The sequence below is a fragment of the Daucus carota genome, chromosome 7 (genome assembly GCF_001625215.2).
Source record: "Daucus carota subsp. sativus chromosome 7, DH1 v3.0, whole genome shotgun sequence".
NCBI classification, from domain to species: domain Eukaryota; kingdom Viridiplantae; phylum Streptophyta; class Magnoliopsida; order Apiales; family Apiaceae; genus Daucus; species Daucus carota.
Genome location: NC_030387.2, coordinates 40,634,105 through 40,652,375, shown reverse-complemented (window position 1 = coordinate 40,652,375; position 18,271 = coordinate 40,634,105). Strand labels below are relative to the sequence as shown.

Sequence of the window (18,271 nt, the reverse complement as noted above, 5' to 3'; positions counted from 1 at the left end):
ATATCCTAAATCATGATTAGATGAAGATGTGTGATCCGCGTTGTTTTAAATTTATTTCTTCTTATTGATCATACGTTTGCGTAATAGCTAAGTGATACATGATGTGGCGGATTTTAACATATGTTTCACACACATTGTACAAATAGGAATTGAAACATATGTTGTATGTCATACCTTGTTTTATTATAAAAGTATCAATTGAACTACTAAGCTTATAATTGTACCCCAAAAATATTCTGACACTTTTGATGTGGCTTACCCTGTTAATTTTCATATCAATTATATAGTACTTCGATGTCTTAGATCTCAAAATGATTTTACTTTTTGATTTTAAATATATTATGCCTCATTAATAGTATCTGTAATTTATTGTTGAAAATTATTAGATTATTTCATCTAATATAACATGATTTTGATGAAAACTTATTCTTGATATGTGAATTATGATATCCTAAATCATGATTAGATGAAGATGTGTGGTCCACGTTGTTTTAAATTTATTTCTTTTTTTTTTAGCGTAGGTTTGCTTAATAGTTAAGTGATACATGATAGGCATCATCAAACACATTTTTTTTCGGCATATGTTGCGCACACTTTGTATAAATAGAAATTATAACATATATTGTATGTAAAAAGACCCATACCTTATTTTATTATAAAAGCATCAATTGAACTACTAACCTTATAATTGTACACAAAATTTTTTGACACCTTTGATGTGGCTTACCCTTTAATTTTCAGATCAATTATACAGTACTTTAATTTCTTAGATCTCAAAATGATTTTTTGGAATTTCAAATAGCAAAAAGAGAGTATATATGAGTTAGGAACCATGAAGTTTATAATAACATGAAATACTTAGTTTAATTAGTTGTGTAATCACTTTTTTAGCTTTGTGCAAACGCACACTTTTAAATATTTTGGTACTTGTATTTTTTAGGGTGAGCAATGTAGCATATTATGTTCAATGTTAAAAATCAAATCAGGTATTCGATATTCTAGATTATGGGAAAACTATTCTTGTTTTAGTCCCGTTGAGTCAGATAGTAGTTTTCACCATATCGCGTCGGATTGTCCGGTTCAGAATTAATTATATTTTATTAGTTTAATTGGTAAAATTATTAATTAATTTAATTGTAGTTTGCATCATTTTATTTAACTGGTATGTTATATATTGATTGATTGCATATTAAAATTATAGTTTTAAGACTTTAATATATATAACTTATTTCTCTGTGTTATTTTATTTTAACCAAATAAAATTTATAACTCAATTATTTTTAGTAGGTCACATAAACGCTGTTTATTATAATTTGGTTGCCTTTTGATTAACAATTTAGAATTTCCCTAAATTCACTTTTATATCACAAGTCATAATATTTCAAATTCATATATCATCAAAATCACATCATCTAGATATATTTTCTAACACCAAATTTGATTTTTTTGTCATTATTCTTATATCTATAATTTTAAAAAAAAAATTAACATGACAAAGTCCATGTTAAAAGTCCATCGATTCTTCCTTTCAAAGATGCTCACTGAAATCTCATTTTTATTCGAATATGAATTGTATCTATTTTTAGAAATCTGAAACATGGTTCGAGCTCGATTATTTAGATTCTTTTTCAAATTTAAATTTATTTATGTAAATACTTAATTTATAGATATTAATCTATCATGTAAATAATATATGCGGGTTAACTGAAATAATAACTTATATCAGATAAATAAGATATTGAAAAGAATATAAATACAACAGGTTTAATGTATGTGATTAATGCTTTTGAATAACAAATCAATTGATTGTGTAGCTCAAGTGGTTTGAGCTGTGTATTCATGTTGGAGAGGTCTTGGGTTCAATTCCTAAAAATAACAATTTTTTTTATATAAATGAGGATGAGTGAGGTTCGGAGTTAGGCTCGGGTTCGGAGCTAGGTAATTTATTTGCTCAGGAGGGAGGCTTGACACGAACCTGTTGGGCTATTATATATATAAGTAGATATATATATATAGTTGCAAATGAGATTGCAAATGAAGTTGCAACTGCAGTTGCAACTTTTGCAACTGCAGTTGCAACTTCATTTGCAACCTCAGTTGCAACTAAATGCAACTGAAAACTATATATAGTTGCAAATGAGGTTGCAAAAGTTACAAATGAAGTTGCAACTGCAGTTGCAACTTTTGCAACTGCAGTTGCAACTTCATTTGCAACCTCACTTGCAACTGAAAACTGTAAGTAACAACAGATGTATGGTGTGCCCCTGGCGGGGCCATTAGATTGCAATAGAATCAGCTGAATGCAACCATATGCAACTGAATACAACCATATGCAACCATATATGCAATTACAAATCCTGATTTAAAGTTCCAGTTTTCAAATGTCATTTTCGACCTCATTTTCGGAATCGATATATATATATATATATATATATATATATATATATATATATATATATCGATTCCGAAAATGAGGTCGAAAATGACATTTGAAAACTGGAAGTTGAAATCAGAAATTCGGTTGCATATGAAGTTGCAAAAGAGGTTGCAACACGGCTGGCGCCGCCTGGAGTTGCAAATGAGGTTGCAAAAGTTGCAAACCGTATTTTTGAAAAAAAAAATTTATGAAAAGGTATTTTTAAAAATAATTCTGGAAGGTAGTATTTTTGAAAACAATAAAAGAAAAGGTAGGTAGTTTTGTAGATTTCCCATTATTATTCAGGACGACCAGAGCGCAATTATATCATAACTTCATTTTCCACTTATATAATAATAATAATAATAATAATAATAATTGTTTCAAAAAAAAATTTAAAAAAAATATCAACACCAATAATTATAAATTTTAATTTTACCTCTAAACAGTCATTTCCACGCAGAAGCAAGCACGCAAAGATGTGAACTTGAACCCACTGAGCGTCACTTGAGCAATTGAGCTTTTAACCTTTTATTATACCAGTGCTGTGGTTTCAAGACTTTGGGTAAGAAGAGGGCTTTTTACAGGGACAACATGGACCATAACTCCCACTAAACAAACCAACAAAACCAAAGTATAGATAGAAAACACACTGTAAAAACAAACAACCAAAGGGATTTGATATCTCAAAGCTTCAACACAAAGAAAGCTATGGCCTTTGCATTGGGGAGTTCTTTGAACTCTCCAATCTTTTACTCTCTGTATCCTGTTATTGCTCCACCCTTTTGCTCCAACTCCAAGTTGTTGAGTTTTTCTAGGAGAAAGGGGAGGAATTTGAGGGTTGTTTCTTGTTTACAGGTTGGAGAGCAGAGTGAGTGTGATTTGTTCAAGAAAAGGGCTATTCTTTTCATGGGTATTTCGATTCTTCCACTTTTGAAGCTTAGGGGTGATGCTGATGCTGCAGGTCAGTTGGGGTTTCTTGATTCTTGGTTTTCGATAATGCGGTTTGGTTTTAGGTTTTGTTTAATCAAAGGGTTGTGATTTTTGGATATATGGATTCGGTATTTATTGGTAGTATGATTTGTGTATAATTTAATCGGAAATGGGAATTTCTGGGAAGTAATGTACTTGGTTGATTGATTGTTTATGGACAAATTGTATGGTATTAGTAACTTGAACTGATTTCATTGCTATTGGGCTTTCACCTAATACTTATTACTCCGAGATGACCTCGAGATTTAGTGAAATGAATATACTAATGGATTGTAAGAACAAAGTAATAGATTTTAGGATGATCGTCATCTTTAAGTGAGGGTCGGTCCGGTCGCAGCATTGTAGAGATGCTTAGGGCTGCTGAGCTGACTATTCTCCGAAGTGAAACTATCTCAGATAAACACGTATTCTTCGAGTAAACGGTTATAAACATCAATATATTTAGGAAGTCTGTCTTGTTATGCTACAGTAGCATAATTACAGCATCTGTTGCAACTCTAGGGGAGTATTGCTGGAGTTATTTTTCTCTTTAGTTTGAAATTTTTTTATCTTCTCAGCATTTTGACTTTGTGTTCACGAACTAAGTTATGTCTTGGAATTTGAAGTCAATACAACTTGGTGCTAGATCAAGATAATGTAAAGGGTATCTATTTTCATACATATTTCTCAATTATGAATCGTGAGAATCTCATACAGTTTGACCTTACTATTGATATATTATTGTAATTGCTATAAAGCTTTGTTGTTTTCTCATTCTCAAGCATTTGACATAAGTAACACTTTCAGCTGAATCATCCTTTCTCTTTCCAGCAGTCCTCCCTTATTCTTTGCGGTTTCCTTATGTGTTAGTTATCAAGTATCTAGTTTATGAAGCCTACTTCAGCACTGGTTTCAAATTAAACTTAATAGTTAATACTATACTATGAAGGCAAAATTTAAAATTGTTCAACTTAAATCAGCATCGGATCATTTACCCACAATCCACAGTTTAGACTTTAGAGAATGTCTTACAGACTTACACAATAATCCTATTTCGGCAGCCTTTTCAGACAACTCGAAGTTGTTTCTTGACTAAAATTAATATTATTTGTTCAAAATTGTATGAGGAAAGAAACAGATTTGGCAGTGGTGATGGAGAATTTGTAGATTTGCGCTCTAGTTGAAATTGTTAGGAAAGAAATTTTTATATCATTCCCTCCCAATTTCTGTTACCCCAACCGAACACAAAATTGAAGATATTTGTTATGAAAAGGTAGAAAGAACAAATGTCGAAATATATTACTACTAGATAAATCTAAAAGGATTCTGGTCAACAGTTTGTTGGCATATATAATATTCTCTTCCTGCTATTACTCCCTCCGTCCCTCTCATATCTTTACAGTGAATTCACTGCTTGGCACGCATTTTAAGACTCCTCGAAAGTATAGTTCTATAACTTATTTTTAAAATGTTCGTCTTTTGTATAAAAATTTAAACATTAAACTTTTATTCAGAAGGAAAAAATTAAAATAATTTATGTAACTATACTTTGTAGGAGCTTTAAAATGCTTGTTGAGCACTCTGTCCTCAATGTAAAGAATTGAGGGGTCTGTCCTCAATGTAAAGAATTGAGGGGGACAGAGGAGGTACTATATAAGACTCTTGTGTTTCACATCGCATTAAAATATCTGCAGATCTTTACTTTTATGAAAAGGTTAGTATGTATTTAAGCTCTGATAAAGTTCCCAAACAATGCTAATGTTTGTTATCTTATCTTGTTTCAGAAGATTCTATTACATTGACGCCGGAGCAGAAACAAAATGTCAAGGTCTAAACTTCTAAAAAATATCTTGTTTAAGATTTGAAGTAGTCCATTTAACTAGCTTACTTTTATGCATTTTTAAGTACAGGAAGTCCTGATCTGAGTACAATTTGTTACAGAAAAATAATCAAGGAGATGCATCACCAAATCCCTTTATGTTCCTTCTAAATGGGATAGGTATATTTGGTTCCAGTGTGTTCGGGGTGCTCTTTGCATTGGCCCAGAAGGAAAAGGATAGTAATGAAGCAACAATGGAATCTGTAAGTAGATATGCTAGATATTCCCTTCACCAATTTCGGTTTAGGGAATTATCAATTATGTTTCAAAGAACTTTATGTCTTTTCCGAAATGTTTCATGACATGCTGATTACAAGGAATTGTTCCAGCGAATCATGTAGATTACTCAAGTCAAAATGGAAAACTTCCATGATCACTCGAATAAAGATATGGCAGAGTGTTTGATCATATGATAATAGTAATCTTGTATTTTTATGTGATCTGTAAACTTTCTGATTCTTTCCAGCAATATGTATATAGTATGTATACGACTTGCTAAAAAATTAAAAAAAAATATGTTTTATGGTCTATGTTATCAAAGTATTCATCCAAATTTCTCATTACTGGTTATAATGCTTCTAATGCTGTATGCGCAGATAAAAAGTGAATTGGATGAAAAGGAAGCTGCCATGATTTCTCTACGGCAGAAGTTTGAGTCACAGTTGCGAGATGAAAGGGAGGAACGAAACAAGCAAGTTAAAATGGCAAATGAAGAGAAGCAGTCTTTGATTAGTCAGCTGCAATCAGCAAATAGTACAATAACAGGCCTTGGACAAGAGCTCACAAAAGAGAAAAGAGCTGCTGAAGGTTTCAGAGTTCAGATAGATAGTCTAACAACCGACCTTATGGAGGCTGAGCAAGATAAAAAGGAACTAGAAAATGAGGTGAAGAAAAAGCTCAACTTTGTTGAACTCTTGCAAGAAAAAATAAACTTGCTAACAGTGGAGATAAATGATAAAGAAGCTGATATTCGCGATCTCAGCTTTAGGCTTGATGCTAAAGAATCAGAGTTCAATAAGCTGACTTCTGTATATGAGAATACCAAGAATGAGGTAGTTGGTCTATATTCACAGATAAGAGCATTAAAAGATGACCTCACTAAACTTGAAAAAGAATTGGAACTCAAATTTGCTACAATCGATGATTTGAATGCGGAAGTAAGCTCCTTGATTGCTGAGAGAGATGAAGCCAACAGAAAACTTGGCGTCATTGCAAAGGAATATGATGACCTGAAGTCCTCTGCCGAAAAAAAAGCAATATCTGATGCCCAGCTCTTGGAAGATAGAATGAACGAACTTTGCCAGCTAAAAGAACAGCTCGTGCTTGCGTTGGATGAAGTGAGCAAAAAGAAAGTTCTAGTTACTGATTTATCTCATGAAAGAGATGATCTCAAAAGAGATCTTGATAAAGAACTGAGAGCAAAAAATAATCTAGAGCAGGAGCTTATAATTGCACATGAAGCTCTGGAGAAATCACGGAATGAGGCTTTTGATCAGGCACAACAACTGGAGCAATCAAGAAATCTATGCTCACAGCTCAATGTTGAGATATCTAACGTGCGGACCGAATCTACTGAAGCTATAGAGTTGTTACAGAGGAATTTAACAGAGGCAAAGCAAAGTGAAGAAGCATTAGCAGCTGAACTGACATCAAAGAACGAGATTCTGAAGCAAGCAAAAGAACAAATCGAAACCATGTCAAATGAACTGACAATTGCAGTACAAAATTGTGAGAGCCTCCAGAAAGAATTGGGCGATGTCTATAGGAAAGCTGAAAGTTCTGTGAGGGATTTGGAAGAGGAGAAGGAGGTTGTCTCTTCTCTAAACAAAGAGTTGAGAGCTCTGGAGTCTCAAATACTGAAAGATAAGGAGGCGCGTGTATCACTTGAAACCGATCTGGAAGAAGCTACCAGATCACTAGATGAGATGAATAGAAATGCATTGACACTATCAAAAGATCTAGAGCTTGTTAATTCCAAAATTTCCAGCCTTGAGGATGAGAAAGATGTATACCACAGGGCTCTTACCGAGCAAAAGCAAATTTCTCAGGAAGCGAAAGAAAACATGGAAGATGCTCATAAACTTGTGATGAAACTTGGAAACGAGAGGGAGAAATTTGAGAAGAAATCACAGAAACTAGAAGAAGCAGCAGCATCTGCCAAAGGCGAAATATTAAGATTGCGGAGTCAAATAAGTGCATTGGAAGCTTCCATTAACAAAGTCGACAATCTGAAAGTTGTCAAGGAAGAGAAGAAAGTAAAGAAAAGTAGCAATGTAGATAGCCTAAAAGGGAATGACATCGAAAAGGAGAAAGCGGTCAAGGAAGAGAAGAAAGTAAAGCGAGTTAGCAGTGTAGATGGCCAGAAGGGTAGTGAAGAAGGGACCAAAACGCCTGTGAAGAGAACCAGGAGGAGAAAAGTGGTTTCTAAGAAAGAAAGTTCATAGTACAGTTTGCATGTTGAAGGCCTTGTTTCAAGGTTTAGTTTTTCCCTAGGATCTAAATCTTGAGGTACAAATATCTCTAAATCTTGAGGTACAAATATCTGCTTAGATTGTTCTGTTTTTATAGAACTTCTCTGAAAATTGTAACTTGTTATCTATACCTTGTATATTTGACATCTAATTCCAAGTGTAATTCAAATAATGGCTCAAGAATTTTCTCTGCAAGTAAACATATAAGTGCAGGAACAAAGTGTTTCTGTGTTTGAAAATATAGAAAATAGTTTATCAACCCAAATTCCTCGATTAAACCATAAAAACCAAAACCATTCAAAATGCAGAAATCATGTTTTATGCATGTATAAATTTTACTCCCCGCCCTGAACTTGTTCTTGAACACTCAATTTGAAAGATATTGACTATCTATTTTTATAAAAAAATTTTAAAAGTAAAATTTTCATACTTAAATTTTTATTTACAAGAACTAAAATTAAAAAATCAAGAATAAATTATTTTATTAATTACATTCATTCACTTAGGTTAAATTCAACCTCTTAAGTAAAGAACTCACATACTCTTGTTGTTTTATTATTTTTCTTCAACAAGATTAACTCACACATTCATATTGTTTTATATTATTTTAAACAAAATTCAGGTCATTGATTTTTGTTAAGCAAACTACAAAAATATTGTCTAGTTCAGTATTTTAAAATCAGTTTAAAGAAATTATATATTTTTTAAATTTTTTTTAAACAACTATACAAAATTACAAACACAGCTGTATACTTGCGAACTCTGATCAATTCGCCATCGAAGTTTGTTCAAGCAAACTCAAACACAATTTCTGGTTCTCTCCGGCCGGCGAAATCTTGAAACGGGTCGGGTCTAGTTTCCTCACAGCTCCACAAAAGTGTAAACTTTATCTCTCACAATCCACTTTATTGATTTCGCAGCCCTTTTAATATTCACATTGGATCTGGTTAAATCATTAGCCTTTCACTCTTTAATTCCTAAATTTTATTATTTTTACTTAATTGGGTGTGTTTTATTGGCCTTTAATTGAAGAATTTTGTGAGGCTTTGAATTATTAAAATTGGGTTAATTTTGATAGTAAGTGTTTGATTAGTTAGAGGAGAAGTGAGTCATGTTCTATGGTACAGTGGTATGGGATCCATGGCTAATTGTTGCCCAGATTGTTGGTATACAGTGTTTGTACTATCTTACTCTTGGAGGTTTTTTGACAGTATCTGTTGGGACTAGGGTGTCTCGAATGAGTTTAGTGTATTTCTTTGATTACGCGACTGTTACTGCTTCTACGGGGACTGGTTGGTGTGTTATTGCTTCGATTTTGCTTTCGGCTGTCGGAGGGTAAGGATTAGTCTTATTCTTTTTATGTTTCGTATTGTTTGATTTGGAGGAGTTTATATTGTGTGCAGTTTGTTTTGCTTAATGTTTTTGTATGAAGAGATTTATGGTTTAGAATGTTTAATATACCTGATTGGATTTTGGTAATGCTGCTACATCTATAGACGGTTATTCATATGCTCTCAAATATTTAATTCACAACTGAATGTCTGAGGATCAAACTATTCTATTAATTGCAATAAATCTCCAATCTTATGTGTTATTATTTCATCTTATGTGTTAGTATTTTTTTATGTTGATTTCAGTCTCGCGTGCTACCTATTTTTCTTATTATTACATCGATCGTTAGTTGTCATTGTTTAATTTTTTCTCTTGTAATTTAGTATTAATTATTACTTTACATGAAAAACTGTCCCATCCTCCCCGCTCTCCGGCACCACCGAGCCAGCCCTAACCTCAACCGCGCGCTTCTTCACAACCGAGTCATCGCTAGTCTCGCTCACTCTCGACAGCCGCGACGAGCAGTTAAATAGCGGAGGCAGTCGCGGAGACGACGAGGAGATTGAGAAATTATTAGTGCTCTTGTTGTTACATTTCAGCGAGATTGGAGATGGCGAGAGAGGAGAGAAACGGGGAGAGAGATGAGAGAGGGAGAGACGGGGAGAGAGATGAGAGTGAGAGAGATGTTTAGGGATTGAGAGAGTGGAGGTCTGCATTTTGGGGTCGGAGATTGCGAGGGAGTGAGGGGAATTGAGAAATGAGGAATGAAATGGAGGAGGGGGGGTTTGTTATGACTTATGAGTACTGTGTACTGTAATTTGTTTGTTGTGTGCGTGTGTATTCAATTAGCAAAAAAAAAAAAAAAAAAAACTGTCATCAGATCGTCCAAATCATAAAATAAACTTCATTATAGTTCAGGTTCTTCTACTGTTATCGAGGATGATGGTATCAGTTTTGCAACTTTGCCATAAGAAGCCATGGTGATGTAGTTACCACGCTTAAATTATTGGATTTACTAGTTGCACAAGAATAAACATAGCCCAGCCTTTATTTAACTCATAAGGTCTTACAACTTATTTCGATTGGTAGATAGACATAGAATAGATTGTTGGTGGCACCACTGCCGAAACCTAGGGGAGACTGACCTTAAGAAATCAATTGAAATTCATTTTTAATCTCAGAGTACCTTTAAAAGTCATTTAAAAAAAATCCAAGCTCGGGCTGGCTTTCAAAAAATTAATAAAATACATAATTTAACCTCGGATGTTCTAGAATTTAGGTTCTGCCAGCAATAAGTGGAGGTGTAAGAGGTCATCTATTAGATTTAACTCGCTAGTTATTAAATTAAAGGGTTATGTAGTATTAATATTCTATTACTGCAGGCAGATAAGAATGTGTACATGTTTCATGATTGCGTTCTTTCCGCTCTGTAAACAAATTCTTAGGATATATCATTGTCACGCATTGTATTTGATAAGAAGATTAAAGACACTGAGTTACAAAGTAAGTATATTCTACAAGTATGCTCTACTAACTTGCTTGTTTGATATTATGATGTCTGAGCAGCGCTGTTTATTTGCTGTACTTGATTGAGAGGGCAAAAAAGTGCTTAGATTTTTCAGCCACTGTGTATATTATCCATCTCTTCATATGCATTGCATATGGCGGCTGGCCTTCATCAATAACATGGTGGGTTGTGAATGGTACTGGACTTGCGGTCATGGCTTTGTTAGGAGAGTATTTATGTATTAAACGTGAACTGCGAGAAATTCCCATCACAAGATTCCGTTCAAGTAAGCCAACCTCTATTATTTTAGATTGTTTCTTTTATCCTCATTTACTGCTGATAATATATACCAACTCCCCCACCCCCCATCTTTCAGGCCTACGCTTGTTTTAAATTTGTTGTGAACTTCTTTTTGTGTTTATGAGATATAGTAGCACTTGCGTGCTGCTTTTGCTCTGTGTGTGTGTGTAGTACAACCCTTCCTCTGATTAGCATTTTTACTATGTATTATGTAACGTGTAAAGATTTTGTATTCTTTAGCCCATGACTGCATGTTTTCCGGAAGCAGATTTTTTTTAACTTGCTACCTCCCAGTTATTGGTTTAAAATACTAACCATATGGTCAAGAGCTGTAGTGATCATCCTCAAGTTGTTCCCATTTTATTAGTGGTTATAGGCTGTAGCATTGCCTTCATGTCTTGAACACTAAGATGGTCACATTAGGTACACATTATTCAATAAACTGAATATTGGATCTTTAAAGCAAGATTTTTGTGCTTTTTGGCAAACTGGAGAAAATATCATGGCAGAATCTACTAGCTAGCGTAATTTGGCAAGGTGTTTACTCAAGGAGTAATGACCGATTGGTAAGTCTGATAAAGTTATATTTAAGAAATAAATACCTCTGTAGGTACTCTTTTTATACTCACAAGTAAAAACTAAGTAGACACGCTCTTAGACAATTGTGACACCAAATAAACTATGAATCTTATAATTTTCCAGATAATTGAGATTTTCAAAGCAACAACATTGACATCTTAACAGCGATCTTGGATCTGTAAGAGAACATTAAGCTTTTCATAGCCTTTCCAGAATACTTAAGTTGTATTTGATAGATATTTTCGTTTATATAATAGATTAAATTTACTGAAACATAAATTTGTGTCTTGCAGTGTTGTTGTGTGGGCGGTCTATGTATTCTATAACTGATTCTGTAATGCTCATTAACTGTCAATTATGAGAATGATTCAATCCCCATAGCAAGCCGGAATCTTCTAATGCAGAGTCTGATTTCATAGGCTTAAAATTTAAGAACATGTCGTCTCTGAGTTGGTATGTGTTTTTATTACGGATTGATCTGCATAACTCATGCAGAACCAACACTAATAGCTGGATCGGCAAAGAGGTTGATAGTTGGCTTTTAGTGGCCATTTAAGGCTTTAAGCTTCATTGCATTATTGTGGTTGTATATGAAAACTGTAATGCATCCTTCCATTTCGTTTGTCTTCAAAATATTCTTGCCAAATAATAGATGTTTCTATTAATCTGTAGACAATGATGTTGCATTTCATTTTTGGTTTTATCTGTTGATTTTGTTCTAGTGTCTTCAGATTTATCTTGGCCCAAAGTTTTCTATGCACAACTTTCTTGCTTTCTGCTTGATATAAATTTGCCTCATTTTACCATTATCCTTGGCTGGCATATGGAACTCTGCTTCTTACCACTATTTATTCTTTGTTGTATAGCTAAGTTTTTGAATTTATCATGACTGCTGCAAGTTTGCCTGATCAGAATGTGTATTTCTTTAGCTTGATTTGTTTTATAATTATTATATGCAGATGTTTAAGGAGACCTGAACAGGCAAGCAAAGATCAACTTGGGGCCAAGTGACAGTCCTCTTCACTTTGGAGAAGTTGCGGATGAAATCATCGCAAGATGCCAGAATTCATAAAAGTGGTCATTATCTCCCTTTTTTGTGCCAAGAGAAATTGTGAAATGTGAAGTTCCTAAAGAAGATGATTATAGTTACAAATTCTTTTATTTCTATTTGGAAACATTTTTAACAATGTGTGTGATATGGAGGTGCCCTCGCAAAGTTCTGTATCTAGTTCTTTCTGCAGGCTCTGGCAAGAAATATATTTCTTCTTTGTAAGCGAAAGCTCTAATTGTTGTAGATGCATCTGCATGATCAAATACTTCCGAAAACCCTTGATCATATTTACAAGTTTACTAACTTGATCTAAATGTTGGCAGAGTTGTCTGAGTTTCGAAGAGGTTTATAGTCAATATGCCATTATGCTCTAACTACACAGGTGCTTTGTTCTACAAAGATACAACCACCTTTCCCTTTGTAAGACCACTTCTTTTTTTTTTGCTAAATTTTTGTAAAGACCACTTACAAGGTACGAAATACAACCGGCTACATGAAATGTAACCGGAAAATGCTAGCTCAGATTTGTTGGACCTTGCGATTCATAACATCACATCTCCGAAGGGGATAAGTACTTGCTACTTAAATTTAACTCGTGAATTCAGGGTTAGGGTTGACACTTCCATGTCGCTGAGATGTCGTCCACAGCTTCGCTGACAGACAGATAAAGTCCATTTAACCCGAACGATTCTAAAGCACCGGAATTGTGCATTTTTTCCATAACATTACCAGCCGGATTCGCCAATACAAACTGCAGATGAGAGGTCATCGTTTAAAGTTAGAGAACAATGAATACACTGCTTATTGCTAGTACTAATTAACGAACTATGCCAGGTTTTCCTTGGTTATACCTGAAGCGATCGTTTCTCTAGAACTTTTTTGATTTCACAAATTGTATCAATGCCGCTTGTGTCAATTGCTGTTACCGCTGAAATTAGAGAGGGGAAAAGGTAAGATGACAAGATCAATATCATACCCTATACATTGCAATGCAGCTGGTTTCTGAGTTTAAACCCTAGTTTACAATAATCTCGAATTCAGATTTGTACACCATGATTAACTTACCGGTCATATCGAGAATAACACACTTCAGTGTGCTTTCATCGTTTGTAGTTATCCACTCTTCTTCCTCTCTGATCCATCTTAACAGCCTGCAATCGAAAATTCCATCAATATTTGTTTCATATATATCCTAGCCCCTAGATAATATTTCTGCACTTAAGTTGCAGACATGCAATCTGCACCAACCTTTCCTGTACGTAGGTAGTATTTGCAAAGTACATAGGAGCCTCAATAGCAACTATGAGAAAAGAAGGAATTCTTCGGGCTTCTTTGTATCGATGGATATTTTGATAGATATGAGTGCCTGGAATATTACCCAATGCAGCAGTGTTTGGCCGAGTGACATGCAAGAGGATTTTGAAAACCGAAACCCCAACCTGAAGTTTATGAAAAAGAATTTCATTATAGCTGAACCATGTCGAGCAGTTGATAAACCGATGCAAAGTGGTTAGATTTTACTAGTTGCACTCTAGTTCTCCTGATCTTTCGTAACAAAGTTTTTCATTATATATAAGAGAACCAATCAGTTTAGTAAGAAAAAAAACTTACTGCAATACCAAGACCAAGGGGAACTGAGATGAACAGAACACCGAAGAAAGAACATAAGCAAGTGAGGAAGTCAAGTTTGTCGACTTTCCACAGTCTAAGTGCAGCCTCATAGTCTATCAACCCAATGACAGCGGTTATGATGATAGCTCCTAATATGACATTAGGAGTGTAATGAAACAGTGGCATCAGAAACAACAAAGTTATTAGCACAGTTGCGGACATTATTATATTTGAAACTGTTGTTTGTGCCCCAGCGTTGTAATTTACAGCAGATCTTGAGAAGGATCCTGCAATGTAATTTGATATTTTCTTTAGAAAACATTGTAATAACTTTACAGTTAGAAAAATCTTCCGACATAAAACAGCCTGATAAAAAATTGAACATAGGATCAACAATTATCACCTGTAGTGACGTAACATGAGGAGCAAGAGCCAGCCATGTTCATGAAACCGATGGCCATCATCTCTTGGTTGCCATCAACCTGGTAGTTTTTTAATGAAGCAAATGTCCGTCCAACAGCAATGCCTTCCTAAAACACAGGCAAGGGAGCAAACAAACTTGTAAAAAAGAGAGAAACACAAAACTTGTGTACATAAACTATGCTTAAATAGAGTATGATCACATTCCTGAACTACTTACTGTGAGAGATAAAATTCCTGTTACGATCCCAGTATTAACAACAAGCCCCAGATATGAGCTATCAAAATGAAGCATGTTTGCTGATGGTGGATTCAAACCCTTCGGCAAGTGTCCAATCTTAACATATTGGAATAGATAGATAAGTAAGTCGATTTCAAGATTATTATATTGGACTTGATAATAAAACTGTTTTGGAGCTCGTAAACTTTTCTTACAATTGAAATCATGTGAAGCTTCGATTTGAAGATGAAGACTATTAGGGTTGAGAGAATAACAGAAGTTAACGGGGCAGCTGCCGAAACCCAGAAAAGTTTTTTATTTCTCATGCTCTGCATTAGTTAACCAAACAGTTAAATTTTTTAGGTAACGGGAATAAAGCGGAAATATATTCCAAAGACAACATGCACTTACCACTTTTCTTGCTGTTAGTAAGAAGATCAGGAAACTTGCTCCCATAACAATGGTTTGCCAAGACCACTACAAGATTACAATTGCTGGGATAAATAATAAAAATTTAATATTGCAAAACTTCCTATTTATACTTCTACACACACCCACATTTATCTCTTCAAAACAGTTCATTACCTCATCTGTTCGTTGAAAGACAGAGGTCAATACAGGAACTATTTGCATCTTGTTTGTGAAATGAACTATCCCGAGAAGCCCTTTAAGCTGTTGCAGTGATACTATGATAGCTGCACCAGCCATGAATCCAACAAGAGTTGCCTTTGATAAAAAATCAATCACAAATCCTAACCTGTCAAACACCTAAATAGTATCAATATGGATTCGTGAGATGAGATGCAAGTGTTCATCATTCACACATATATGCATTCACCTAATTCTTAAGATCCTGCAGAAAGTTCTGTGAACCGTAATATTACACTAGAGGATTCAAACTCTAATCAGGCACCATTTCTAAAATTTACCGAACTCGGGTGATACTGAAGAAGTACATCATTACACAAGCCAACTCTACATAAAAGATAATTATGTCACTAATAAACTATTTTCAAAATAAATATATGCTTACCAGGCAAGAAGTACAACAGCAAAATTTACAACCGCTAAAAGTTGCATCTCTGACATTACGCAATTGTAAATGATTCTTTTGGGGAATAACTTTTTTCCCACCCATTAAAATTGGTATTGGTTACGTCAAAGTAACTTATTCTTTTCATTTTCCTAACCCAATACAGTAACAATTTAATCTTTTTCAACATAACTTACAACTGAATACCTTAGCAGTCCAAGGGCAGCCTGAAATACTCCAGCGAAGAAGGTAGCCGTAAAAGCCAATTGAAGATAAAGACTTGGCTGATCAGTGTAGGAAACCCTATCATTAAGCATAGTTCCCATCACAAGAGATGCAATCGAAACCGGACCAACTGCTAGATGTCTCGAACTCCCGAGAACAGAATATATCAATGGTGGCACAAAACTCGAATCTACAAAATAATAAATCAAGAAATATCATTAATTACTCAACCAATTATCACTAAAACCCAAGAATTAGTACTAACCACTTCAGTATTGAGAAAAATCTAACATTACATTAGTTTTTAGTATATGTAAGCTAAAGGGGACTTACAAAGACCAACAATGGGTGGCAAATTAGCAAGCTTGGCATAACTAATCCCCTGCACAACACCGCAAAAATTCCAACTATACTCAACAATTCATCACCCAAAAAACACATAACAAAAGGAGATTTCAAGAATTACACTAAAAACACATAAACACACTAATTCACATGCATGTACAAACAAAAGTCCAAAACTTGTTGTAAGGATGCAAAAAACGAGAGAGACAGAGAGATGGAGAGAGAGAGAGACAGAGAGAGGGGGGAGGGAGGGAGAGATAGAGAGAGGGAGGGAGGGAGAGAGAGAGGGGGAGAGAGGGAGGGGGAGAGAGAGGGAGAGGGAGAGAGAGAGCGAGAGAGATAGAGAGAGAGAGAGAGCGAGGGAGGGAGGGAGGGGGAGAGAGAGAGAGAGAGAGAGGGGCGGGAGAGAGATTGACACGATAAATTAAATTACATAAATGCAAGAAAACGGTACCTGAGGGATGGCAAGGCTGGCAATAGTAAGGCCAGAAACAACATCAGATTGCAGAAGCTTGAGATTATAATTAGGCGCCCAGACAAAAATGGGGAAGAAAAACTGCAGACCCAAGAAAAACCTATTCCCCCACGATTGATTCTTGAATCTATCAAGTGGTGCATCCGGAAAAAAGATCTCCGACAGGCGCAGCCTGAGTTTCTGCAGCGTGGTCCTAAAGGGTGGCAACACCACTTGATGAACTTGCCGCGGGGACGACGATGTCACCACCATCACGGAAGATGGTGGTGACATTGCCTCCGAATCTTCTGATCCTGTCGAATTATATATCGCTATGTTTCGTTCGTTTCCTCCGAGATGTTCTACTCTGTTTGTATTTAAGACCATTCTTTTTTCGAGTTTTTTTTTTCGTGTGTGTATTTAGCCTGTTTTTTGTGTTGTGTTACAAAGTTGAAACCCTATAAAACCCTGGTTTTTTATAGGGAGGAACAGAAGTTGCGATTTTATGGACCCCAGCGCCAAGAATATAGTAATACGAGAATTGTGTATATTCATTTTAGTTTGGATTTTATCTGCATTTATTTTTACGGATTTGGTGCATGATTTCAAAACGGATTTGGTGGGTTTAATGTCTCGATATATGTTATTAATATGAGATGGAGGGATTTTTGATATGAATACGAATTTTTTAACAAAATAAACAAGATACTTGAGAATATTTCTTTAAAAAAAAGATATTTGAGAATATAAACATTCAATTATAGATTTAAGGAAGGAAAACAGAATATCCGGGACGTATTTGAAAATATTATCCATTTTTTAGATATTTGGTAAAAACCAGATATGAGAGGATAGTAATTATTGTGATCTCACAGTTGAAAATTATTCATTGTATGTATACATGAATACATTAATTTCTTAATAGTTAATAATGGTTTTATTTTTTGTTGTCTGCGGACACTCAAATTCAACTCTGGTTTAATTTCCAAAATAACAGAATTATATAGTATATTTGATTGAGATATTAATAAATTGCTTTTTATATATTAATTTTAATGAATTGTATTCTTGATAAAATATCGCAAAGTTGATATAGATTTTTTAAGATTCAAGTACAATGCTTCAAAATCTCATTGATTTTGGTGAGATTTCAAAAAAGTTAAAATACACCGCGAAATCCATCATTTTATGAAATCTATCAACATTTAAATACCGTCAGATTTTATTAGATGTTAAACAATCCTAGCTAAATATCATCAATTTTTAAGCATAATTTAAAATCCCAATTGAATACCACCAAAATTTGTAGTAAATTTAAAATTTCAATCGAATAACTGAAGATTTTATTAATTTTTAAACGATAACAATTAAATACTCTCATATTTCATGAATGAAAAAAAATTCTAAAATCTCATCCGAATACATCTCTAATTACATGTTATTCCTGAACACCCGT

At 34.4% G+C, this 18,271-nt stretch overlaps 3 protein-coding genes across 4 annotated transcripts; 2 read left to right on the top strand and 1 right to left on the bottom strand.

The window, feature by feature from the left end:
• Nucleotides 1-2,992: 2,992 nt before the first annotated feature.
• LOC108195818 (MAR-binding filament-like protein 1-1) lies at nucleotides 2,993-7,921 on the top strand. Of its 2 annotated transcripts, none has more exons than XM_064081188.1 (4): nucleotides 2,993-3,380; nucleotides 5,176-5,216; nucleotides 5,330-5,470; nucleotides 5,864-7,921. In XM_064081188.1, the coding sequence occupies exons 1-4, from the start codon at nucleotides 3,128-3,130 to the stop codon at nucleotides 7,709-7,711; spliced, it is 2,283 nt and encodes a 760-aa protein (XP_063937258.1). In that variant the 5' UTR covers nucleotides 2,993-3,127; the 3' UTR covers nucleotides 7,712-7,921. The 2 variants fall into 2 exon arrangements, with proteins under 2 accessions (XP_063937258.1, XP_017218270.1); XM_017362781.2 differs by having other exon boundaries at nucleotides 2,994-3,380; nucleotides 5,173-5,216.
• Nucleotides 7,922-8,421: 500 nt separating this feature from the next.
• Nucleotides 8,422-12,821, top strand: LOC108195770 (uncharacterized). Its single transcript, XM_017362720.2, has 3 exons — nucleotides 8,422-9,073; nucleotides 10,637-10,863; nucleotides 12,416-12,821. The coding sequence occupies exons 1-3, from the start codon at nucleotides 8,850-8,852 to the stop codon at nucleotides 12,421-12,423; spliced, it is 459 nt and encodes a 152-aa protein (XP_017218209.1). The 5' UTR covers nucleotides 8,422-8,849; the 3' UTR covers nucleotides 12,424-12,821.
• Nucleotides 12,759-17,266, bottom strand: LOC108195769 (probable sulfate transporter 3.4). The gene is made up of 13 exons (XM_017362719.2): nucleotides 16,816-17,266; nucleotides 16,350-16,398; nucleotides 15,999-16,206; nucleotides 15,344-15,515; nucleotides 15,170-15,235; nucleotides 14,974-15,087; nucleotides 14,759-14,875; nucleotides 14,522-14,648; nucleotides 14,119-14,405; nucleotides 13,756-13,946; nucleotides 13,573-13,658; nucleotides 13,359-13,435; nucleotides 12,759-13,258 (listed from the first exon to the last, which is right to left on the bottom strand). Exons 1-13 carry the CDS (start codon nucleotides 17,200-17,202, stop codon nucleotides 13,115-13,117), a joined length of 2,025 nt encoding a protein of 674 aa, XP_017218208.1. The 5' UTR covers nucleotides 17,203-17,266; the 3' UTR covers nucleotides 12,759-13,114.
• Between the last annotated feature and the right edge of the window lie 1,005 nt (nucleotides 17,267-18,271).

Bases quoted from the DNA above. Each gene is read 5' to 3' on its own strand.
- LOC108195769 (XM_017362719.2), bottom strand. From the start codon at position 17,202: ATGGTCTTAAATACAAACAGAGTAGAACATCTCGGAGGAAACGAACGA. The intron at 15,516-15,998 runs GTATTCAGTTGT...GGTGTTTGACAG, and splicing joins GCTGCCCTTGGACTGCTAAG to GTTAGGATTTGTGATTGATT. The intron at 14,876-14,973 runs GTAAGAAAAGTT...CAATATGTTAAG, and splicing joins AGCTTCACATGATTTCAATT to ATTGGACACTTGCCGAAGGG.
- LOC108195818 (XM_017362781.2), top strand. From the start codon at position 3,128: ATGGCCTTTGCATTGGGGAGTTCTTTGAACTCTCCAATCTTTTACTCT. The intron at 3,381-5,172 runs GTCAGTTGGGGT...ATCTTGTTTCAG, and splicing joins GGGTGATGCTGATGCTGCAG to AAGATTCTATTACATTGACG. The intron at 5,471-5,863 runs GTAAGTAGATAT...CTGTATGCGCAG, and splicing joins ATGAAGCAACAATGGAATCT to ATAAAAAGTGAATTGGATGA.
- LOC108195770 (XM_017362720.2), top strand. From the start codon at position 8,850: ATGTTCTATGGTACAGTGGTATGGGATCCATGGCTAATTGTTGCCCAG. The intron at 9,074-10,636 runs GTAAGGATTAGT...ATGTCTGAGCAG, and splicing joins TTGCTTTCGGCTGTCGGAGG to CGCTGTTTATTTGCTGTACT.